This window comes from Lasioglossum baleicum, chromosome 16 (assembly GCF_051020765.1).
Source record: "Lasioglossum baleicum chromosome 16, iyLasBale1, whole genome shotgun sequence".
Lineage (NCBI taxonomy): Eukaryota > Metazoa > Arthropoda > Insecta > Hymenoptera > Halictidae > Lasioglossum > Lasioglossum baleicum.
This window is the reverse complement of record NC_134944.1, coordinates 1,946,873-1,957,377: the sequence shown is the minus strand read 5'-3', so window position 1 is coordinate 1,957,377 and position 10,505 is coordinate 1,946,873. Positions and strand designations below refer to the sequence as shown.

Below are 10,505 nucleotides of genomic sequence, written 5' to 3'. Positions count from 1 at the left end.
TTACGCCTTCCTCGGCGCGACGCGGCGCGTAGCGCGAGCCTAATCGCCGCGCCGCACAGTGGGCAATTTGGTCGAAACTCGATTCAAAATCAAAGAACTTTCGATAGAAATAAGGTAGAGCGATGGAACATTTTTTAGATTAAAGCTGAAACATTGCAGAATATGGGAAAAATAGGGAGACTATGGTACGAACGTTTTTTAACCTTGAGAAAATTCGTTAAACATGTAGAATTTCAGGACATGTGGTTTCTCCAGTACCACGCGCGGAAAAACATTTTTTTTAACATGCGACACATCATTTCCCGTAGATTTTTTCACGCTGATTTTAAGTAAACGTTCAAATACTTCATTATGATTATTTTTAATGTGTTTTATATATTAGAATACAATATTCCTTCAAACTAGTGTTACCAAATCATTTCAACGAAAAAATGATTTCATAAGTTGTGGTCACAAAAATCGATTTCTTGCGAAATCCTGAGGTCGTAGACAAATTTTGAGACCAGATTTGAAATCAGCGCAAAAAATTCTACGGGAAATGATGTATCGCATGTTAAAAAAAAGTTTCTTCCGCGCGTGGTATTGGAAAAACCACAATTTTCTTGAAATTGTGCAAGTTTAACGAATTTTCTCAACATTAAAAAACGTTCGTACCATAATCTCCCTATTTTTCCCATATTCTGCAAAGTTTCAGCTTTAATTTTTAAAAAATTTAATCACTTTACCTTATGTCTATCGAAAGTTTTTTGATTTTGAATCGAGTTTCGACCAAATTGCCCACTGTGCGCCGCACACTGCTCGCGAATTCTCTGCGATTTACCGGGTCGAAATCGATGCGCAACCAAAGCTGGCTAAAATACTATTTCACAAAGTTTTTCAGATATCAATACTACGTACGTATACTCTTGTGACATTTTATTTTAATCTTTCTTCATATATTTAGATTAAAAATTTAAGTATGTATATATATAACAATTTTTTCTTCCCAAGAAAATATTACTAACAAAATCTTACATATATAACCATAGAAAATTAGAATTGATAGCATTTTCAAAATCAAACTCTTACCTAAACGTAAACGTGCTCTTCTCAACATAAAATGAATATGTCATCTTCTTAGACTTTTATTGTATTATTATAGACAATAAAATAAGTGTTTGTTGCTTTAATAAAACGAGAAAGTCTAAAACATTACAGATAAAATAATCATAATGCAAGTTACAACTAGACTGCGAATAAACAAAATTTCAAGAAGGTCAAGTCCACTAACATTCTGTTACCTGTAAGAATAGTTTCTATAAAAATTATTCGTCGGTGACTATATGTATGTATATGAAGTATTTTGAATTGATTAGAAATGATAAGAAAACTGTATGCAACTGTAACTTGATTTTAACTTGTGGCGCTACGATCGATCACTAAAATCGGAGGAGTAGACAATCTATAATATCGACGACTCTACGACTATAACCGCCACTCCGCCACTAAAACGGCCCCTAGACTAGACATTCAATAATACTATCAATACGCCCATCAATAATATTGACGAACCTCATTAAAAGGGCATATTGACCGTTTAGAAGGGGTCAAACGCATTGATCAATATATTGAAGCATATTGATAGAAATTTTGATTGAAGCGCATTGACGGGAGCCATATTGATGCGTGCATTTCATAGACATATAGAGATAGACTGCGCCGTCTTATGGGCGAGTTGAAGCCCACAATGGCGGCGCGCGGTACAAAGAGTGAGAGAGAGAGCATTAGCCGGGGTCCATAGCGCTCTCTTTCTATATGATGTGTCGACACATCAATTAGAAAGAGAGCGCTATGGACCCCGGCTAATGCTCTCTCTCTCTCTCTCTCTCGCACGCCGCCATTGTGGGCTTCAGCGCTTCGTTCAGGCCGCGCAGTCTATCTCTATATGTCTATGGTGCATTTACATTTAGGAGGTTTATTGTCAATATTTCGTCAGTCTCACTGTATAGACAGTGATGCGATATGATGCAAGATTTCTCGCGCAAAATAAAAATTATCTATATCGATTGCAAGAAATAGAAACTAAATTGAATGTTATTTCTTCTGATTTTAATAAAGGATGAATCATATATTGACATCTTCAATTTAAAGAATTTTCCAACAATTTTGAATTTAATATAAGGCAATACAAATGGGATCCGGCGATTAACATCAAGTAAATTATACAGAATTTAATATATTTAATAACTTAATATCTAATATTAATAACTTTAATATTTTTAACAACTTAAAAATATAGTATTACTAATAATAAAATAATTAATAATATTTACGTGTAAATTCGAGAAAACAATTTCTAAAAAACGTTATACAATAACTTTTATGGATTTGGAATTAATCAAAATCTAATTATTAATTTGAATTCAACACCTCAAAATCTGTACCATTTTTATTAATTTAAACTTAGAAGCAGCTTCAAAAATGCATCTTTTGAAATCATGATTTTTGACCGCGTTTTCACGGTTCAACCCACTGTGCACCGTATTGATAGCTAGATTGACGAGATTATTGAAGCGGGAGCTTCAATATTATTGTCAACTGTTGTCAACCTACATTGACAATATTATTGAACGTCTAGGGGCCCCTCTAAGCAACTGCACCAAAGACTGTACGTGTAGAGAAATTCTTTCTCTGATAAAATCGACGATCGAACCCCTCTATCGATGTGTTTCTGAACTTTATTAACATTATGTAGAATAGGTCGAATAAAAATATACCAAGTATCGGTTTCATAAACAACTCGAAAATAACATTTTTATTGCAAGATTGCAATGAAAATTTTCATTCACAGATAGGTGGTATATATATATAGAATACTTGTTACACAAAAGCAGAACCGTAGTGATTGCTTTTGGAACGCCATTTTTCTTCATCGCTCGTCGCGACGCGCGACAAAACTTTCTTTGGCATCATTTGGCATAAAGCTGGACCATGGAATAAAGTGCAGATTATGTATACGGGAATTATATCTGTAATAAAGGATATTGAAAACAACACCGTATCACAGAATAATAGTTATACACGTATATATACATACCTGTATATATATATATATATGTCTGTGTATATATATATATATATCTGTATATATATATATTTAATATATATAAATATTAGAAGATTTATTTTTGTGATCGCCATAATATAAGTAAAATGTTCATGATGAGCCAGAGGCGTTATTTGATAACCGATTCGATTTAATTCCACTAGTTCATCGATTCTTTGAATGCGTCAATTACGTCACAAAATTGGTTATCAAAATTAAGTGCAACGTCAGTAACAGTTTCCTCTTAAAGTGTCATTTGTCTCCTGGATTACAGACTTCGAAAATCACATAAAGGTCAACGAGAAAATGGGTAAACCTTCGCTCCTTATATTTTACCATTTTATCGATAAGCGATTCTATATTTTCGTATAAATATAAACAGCTTTCGAATTGTATGAGATGGCGATAGATTCTCGTATGGATTTCGGATCGGAGTTTGTTCGAAAGCCTAAATTTTTTTAGTTTTTGGCTTGCTATAAAGTAACACATTAATAATTGCATTTTCTTTTATCGAGGAAATTGTAGAGAACAATATTTTTGTTAACAGAAAATCCAGGAGCAGTCACGATCAAAGGGAAAGACTACGAAGTAGTAGACGAATGCAACGAAGAAGAGGATGCGTCTAATAACGCTCTAGGTAAGACTATAGAAGATTCTGCAAATGTAGAGAAACAAAGCATAGCCAAAGAAACTATAGACGAACCGAATATGGATGGATGCGAAGCGGATGAACAAAAGACAGATGTTACGGTAACGAGCAACGTTGGAACAAATGGCAAGCAAAAAGATAACTCGGAAGGAGATAATTTAAAAGAAGACGTCTTAGAAAAAGATACCTTGAAAGACGATATCATAGAAAAAGATAACTCGAAAAAAGATAAGGATGTACCGATTATAGATTTAACGCGTGACGAACCACTGGATAGCGTGAACATTAATAACAATGTTGAAAACAACGCGTCAAACACAGATGACAAATATACCCAGTCGTCGAACGCAGATCCGATTGATTTCACTGCCGATATCAGTTTGGATCAATTACACGAACAAAAGGATGTAACGCTTGAAGATTATTTGGATAATAAAGATGAAATTCAAAATATGGCATCGAATTCTTCAGACCTTCGAGCACAAGAAGAAAATAATAAAGCGGAGAAAAAGAGTGTTGCATCCAATTTAGAAAAAGAAAAATCTAAGGAAATTATCAAAACGGATAAAGATATTAAAGTCGAACAGAATGTATCTTTGGTTAACGATAGCGAAGATGTGGAAATGAAAGTAGAACCAGAGAATTCTGCAGAGAATGAGTGGTATGATAAAAAGGTATATAAAGAAATACATAATTAAGTAAGAAAATAATATTGTAACTTACTTTTTATCGTATAAAGTTATAAATTCAATTTCTTCTTTGGTGCAGCTAGCTGTAAAAGAGGCAATTGTGAAAGAACGGTTGACGAAAATGGCTAGAATTTTCGGAATTTCATATCCGTGTTACGAGAGGTGGTTACAATGGGAAATGGAAATGAATGGATCTCCTCTATGCAAATTGAGACCAGCTCGACGTTGTTGCTTGAAAAAACCGTATAATAACCGGTGGAAATTCGTCTGTGAGTATAATGCAACTCTCTAATTACAAATTAAACCATTCAAAAATGAGAATTTCTACTGTGATACGACATTCAATTGTTTGATAACTATACCCTTCTGTTACCGTGAAAGTTGAAATCTTGAATTACAGAATATACTGGGCGGCTCTCGTAATATGACGACTTTGAAAAGCTGACAAGTTATTCGTTGTACCAAAAGATTTTCCAAACAAATGGTGTACGGTCATGTTACGAGACTCGTCCTGTATGCTCGACGATTCCATTTCCTCGATTAAGTGACGATGTCGATATAATATGTTCAGGTAGCAGAAAGAAGGTTCAAGACAACGATGACACTTCGAATACTAAAAATGTAGACACAGTTTGGAAACTGGAACCGAGCGGAGCATGGGGCGTCAATATAAACAATGAACTCGAATTTCCACCTTTTGTGTTTCATGCTGTAAAGGTATATGCTTCAGCTACCAGCTGTTACTACAACCTATTAATACACTTTTTAGTATAATGCCTAACGCAATATGATTCGTCCATACTTGAGCACGGATACGAAGCATATTATAGTCACATGTGCGTTTACTTATATCACATAGGTATTTGAAGAATTTCTTCAAACAACCGAACGTCCGACCGATCAAAATGGTATAGCTGAAAAGGCGCCCGACGTTACCGAAGGAGAAGTAAAAAAAGAATCAAACATGGAGTGTAAACAAGAATGGTGCTGGTTAGTGGTACGTTGCAACAGCATGGATAAACTTATGCTTTTCGCGACTGGAAAGAACATTAGTCGCAGCACAATGGATCGTTTAAAACAGACTTTTGAATCTGGGTCAGGCAAAGATTGTAATGTGAAATCACTGTATTGCAAATCTATAAATAAGTAAGTAGAGTACTACGATATATGAAATAATTGGAGGTGTGTGCGAGAACCTGAAAATTTCTGGTTGGGACGGGTCGAGAATTTTATTCGAGGTCCTCGAATATATTGGGATTCCGGAAATTTTCGAGATCTCGTACGCCTCTACGAATAACACGCGATCATCGGAAAGAAACGGCTGATTTATTTCCTAATTATAGAGTTAACGACGCCACCGTGACGGACACAACGTTCTTGGTAGGATCGGAAGCGTTGGATGAAATTGTTGGAGGATTAAAAGTGCAGCTTGCGCCTAAAACAAACTTTTGGTCGAACACTGCGGGAGCTGAGAATGTAGCGAAAGCAGTGATGGATTTACTAGCGCTTAACCCGAAAACAACCCTAATCGAAATAGGTTGTGGCATTGGTCTGATCGGCTTAATGATGGCATCGGTATGTACAATATACATGTATACTACTCTGCTACTTTTCTCGTTACTCCGAGTACCAAAGCGATGAAATCTTGTTATCGCGTTACAGAAATGTCAGAACGTTGTGGGGGTAGATCTGCCGTCCGAAGTGGAAGAAGCTGAAATGACGTGTGAATTGAATAACATAAAGAATGCTTCCTTCATTATGGGAACCCCATCCGAAGTAACAAGCAAGATTGTGCAAAAGGCAAAAGGTCGGAAAACATGTGCAATAGTTAATGCAAACACTAACATTGGTCGAGGTGCGTCAGTTTATAGTTTATAATTTTTACTACTATGTTCGTCCAAGTTTAATACAAGATCTGATATGTTTTCGTATATCTTGCAGCAATCGAAGTGATGTCATGCCTCAGGAAAATTGTATCAATTAAACGAATCGTGATGATAACCACATTAACGAAGCAGTCGGTTCGCGCGATATTAGAACTAGCTCGGCCAATGGAAGCGACCCAATTCGGATGCGCGTTTATTCCCATCGTAGCATGCGTCGTCGACACGTTACCGGTTGGTCCACATTTCGAAGTTGTGATCCTACTTCAGCGACGACCGATACATAAACTAGGATTCCCAAAACTTACCCCGGAAATGGCTAAACCGGCAGAAGCTGGCAAGGCAGGTCAAGAAAAGACAAACGAGCAAAAAACCAACGGAACGGATAAAAAGACAGCAGCCAAAGAAGCCGAAGCAAGAAAATCGTTGAATAAACTGTTAACAAAATTCCCGGCAAAGAAAGCGAAACCTCTGATCAAGAATCTGGCTGTTCGCCCGAAAAATTTGGAAGCTGCGCCTTTCCAAAGCAAATTTAAGGGCAAACGTTCTCATTCACCGGATAAAGGTGCAGCTGCTCCACCAAAGAAAGTGATGAAGAAATTTGGTAAATTCAATCCTAAACCTTGGCAGGCGGGTAAGTTGATAGTTTATTAAGCATTTCTCAACTCTCGTGCGTTATTTTTTTAGTAAGAAACGAAACGAAAGGAAAGAATGGCTGGACAAGGGGTCAACAATTCTGTGCGAAGTTTCATTCAGTGTAATTTTTCATTCCCTTATCCAGCTACAATATTCTTTCGGTCGTACATACGCGAGGTATTTTCTCCTTTAGTCGTAAACAGTACAGAAAAGTAAAAGTGTGTTTCTCGAACATTAGATACGACAGCTAAAAAGAAAAAGGAATGGAACACAGAAGGCCCGCACTTGCAGATCAATCCTCTGTACGAAAAAAAGTTGCGAGAGCACACAGAGCAAGCAGATTTAAGGGAAAGATTATCTAATAATCGGGTCGATACGGATATCGCCCAAAGAGTGAAACAACATCAGGCACTTCTGAAGATAGCGAAGGAGAAGCTGAGCGGGCCGGCGCCGACCGTGGACGTAAATACCGCGAAACAACTACAAAGCATGTTAAACATGGTTCTAGAGCAAACGAACAAACTTCAGAGTCAGCTTCCCCGTTCCGTTTGGGATCGTATAGCGCCCGCAGAAAACACTGCGGGTCAACGAGACGTGAAAACGGAGGACAATTCTCTGTTGGCAGGTCGATACGTGCAAGAAATGGACACCCAAGATATTGTGATCGCCACGGCAAATCAATTTTCGGATAACAAAATCTCTGAACAGAAGACTTTCTACAAAAAGTACAACATACCGCCTTTGGAGCCGAACACGGTGCTTCCAGTGGGACCCGCGATCGATTACAGAACGCAAAATCCATTCCGCATATCACCGGACCGATATCACGAAACAAACATGCGCGATCAACCGGTTCAGGACAACTGGAGCCGAGATAAGCCGTTCGAAAGGAATCGCTGGAACGAAATGGGCAACATGAGAAAACTAAGTTCGCCTATTAGGAGGCAAGCGTCCCCGATCAAGCATCGTCAGAGCCCTCCGAAAAGATTCTCGCCTAAACGTCCATTGCTGTCCCCGCCAAGACGTGTATGTTCTCCTCCCAGAAGACATTTCAATTATAACATGTCGTTATACAGACAGCGTTCTCCTCCCATGAGACGTCCACAGTCTCCGCCTTTAAGGCGTCCTGTGTCTCCGCTTAGGCGAGCATCGCCACCCAGACGACCTCTATCACCGAGACGCGGCGCATCACCGCCCCGACGACCTGAAATCCCTATCAATCGTCCAATGTCGCCGATAAGACAGGACGCGTCAATTCTACGACGAGAAATATCGCCGTTGAGAATCATCGTGTCGCCCCCCCAGAGGCAAATGTCCCCTATAAGGCGACAGACGTCTACGCCGCGAAGGCAGATCCCTTCTCCTAACCGACTCATGTCTCCAAACACGCAGGAGATGTTGCTCTCCAGACGACAAGTCGTCTTATGCGAAAAGCAACAGATGTCGCCAATGAGACGCGCGGAATCGCCGCAGAGATTCATGTTTGGACGGCCCGCGTCGCCTCCTAGGAGGCAACCATCACCGCCGAGACGACAAATGTCGCCACCGCAAAGATTCGCGGACGAATGGGACATACCGAGCAGGGGGGCCGTCGAGCAAAACATTTGGTCGCGGCCCACCGAGAAGCTGCAGACTCAGAACCTCTGGAGAAACGACAAACCTTCGACTTCGACCAATACCTGGGACCAAAACTCGTCCAACGACAGACATCGTAAGAACTTCAATCTGGAGAAGTGGGACGCCAAGGACTCGAATCGCGATAATGCCTGGAACCTTGGCGGAACCTCTTGGAATCCTAAACAGACGTGTCCGAAACCGATGGCCAAAGAAACATGGTCGTCCGGTTCCGATAATAGGTGGACGAACGCGCCCAACATGCCTGGAAGCAGCAACGATAATTGGAACATTCGAGGGAAAGAGAGTTTCAATCCTCGCAAAGAATCCTGGTTGGACAACAAGAAGCAGAGTCGGTGGGATACGTTCAACGCGAAAGACAACTGGAAACAGAACGACAAGGACGACTTGAACGATTTGCCGGAAGACGCGAGAGATCCTTGGGGCGACGATGGCAATAATTTAGGTTTGAAGGAAAGGTGGCTCAAATTAGAAAATACCGCTCCGTCGTCGTCCATGTGGATCAGGGAGAACGATAAACCAGCAGACACGTGGTTGAAACATCAAGACAACTGGCAGACTAAAGATACGTCTTTCACGGCGAAACCACAGTGGCAAAACAACGGTATTAAAAATATGAGAGAGTCGCGTTGGACCTCGCAAAACGATAACGACAAGAAGCCTTCGTCGTCCACTTGGCAGAGTGGAAAGAACGTAGGCTCGTGGCAACCGCAGAATTCAAATTTCCAACCCCAACGTTCCTTTTCTACCAACCAGTTCAAAGGATTTCATTAAGATTTACGTTCCTTAATTTCACACTACCGTTAATCGTTCACAATTTACTTAAACAAATTCTTATTGTCGCGTTACCTTGCATCGGAAACAGATGCTATAAGTTCTGCCATTTCATGAATTTTAATCGGAACGATGTCATCGGCTATACGAGATAGCTACAATCGACAGAAGATCAGGGCTTATAGTATTTCGCTGCACTTTTTACGAATCGATATAAACAAAACACTCCTTTACTTTTAAACTTATTTTTTTTTGTTGTTGTTTAAGTGTCGAGAGCATGTTAACAAAGCATCAAAAGTATTGATCGAGAACGTAACTTGGCTATAATTATAGGATCTATAAGTTAAAGCAATTATAAGTTAAAGGTATTATAAAACTTAGAAAACGGTATTTACGTATACCTCCTACGTGAGACAGTGTAAAAAGTAAGTTTAATTATTGTTCTGTCGTGCACTTCCCAAATTATAGAACAATTGTACTTTCTAAATAAAGTTGCATTTACATGTAACAATGAAACTTTGATTCACTTAAAACTTAAAACATTATTTTATATCTTACACTTAATACTTGTCCAACAAGTAGTTATAATATTTTAATATGTTGTTTACAAAATAAAAAAAGAACATATAAAATAGAAATTTGTCTTTTCTGTATACATAATAAGGTACCTAAGGTACATAATAAGTCACCTATTTAAAACATTACTTTATATCTTGCATTTAATACTTGTCCAACAAGTAGTTATAATATTTTAATATGTTGTTTACAAAATAAAAAAAGAACATATAAAATAGAAATTTGTGTCTTTTCTATATACAGTAGCGGACAAAAGTTTAAGCCCGCTCTAAAGAAGACGATAACTTTTTTAATATTGTACTATACGATTTGAACTTTTTCAGGAAGCTAGAGCAATTAGTTTACTAAAGGATGTGAAAAGAAATTTTTTCAAAAATTGCAATTGATCGGAATTGTTGAAAAAATACTAAAAGTTGCATTTTTAACATTTTTATGTGGGCCTATATTGAAAATTTAAAAAATACGTTTTGTAGATCTGTGTTAATTAAACATATTCTGAAAATTTCATCAAAATCGAAGAAGATTTTGAAGATTTTCAAAACGTATTTTGAAAATACAAAACGTATTTTTTAAATTTT

General features: G+C 38.1%; 1 protein-coding gene across 1 annotated transcript; it reads left to right on the top strand.

Moving 5' to 3' along the window:
• Nucleotides 1-2,883: 2,883 nt before the first annotated feature.
• Nucleotides 2,884-9,867, top strand: LOC143216905 (uncharacterized). The gene is made up of 9 exons (XM_076440483.1): nt 2,884-3,395; nt 3,633-4,408; nt 4,503-4,692; nt 4,995-5,140; nt 5,283-5,569; nt 5,767-5,998; nt 6,086-6,278; nt 6,365-6,940; nt 7,181-9,867. Exons 1-9 carry the CDS (start codon nt 3,392-3,394, stop codon nt 9,349-9,351), a joined length of 4,575 nt encoding a protein of 1,524 aa, XP_076296598.1. The 5' UTR covers nt 2,884-3,391; the 3' UTR covers nt 9,352-9,867.
• Nucleotides 9,868-10,505: the final 638 nt, after the last annotated feature.

Excerpts from the sequence above, each read along its gene's own strand:
- LOC143216905 (XM_076440483.1), top strand. Across the intron at positions 4,693-4,994 it reads TAACCGGTGGAAATTCGTCT|GTAGCAGAAAGAAGGTTCAA; the intron begins GTGAGTATAATG and ends TAATATGTTCAG. Across the intron at positions 6,279-6,364 it reads AAACACTAACATTGGTCGAG|CAATCGAAGTGATGTCATGC; the intron begins GTGCGTCAGTTT and ends TATATCTTGCAG.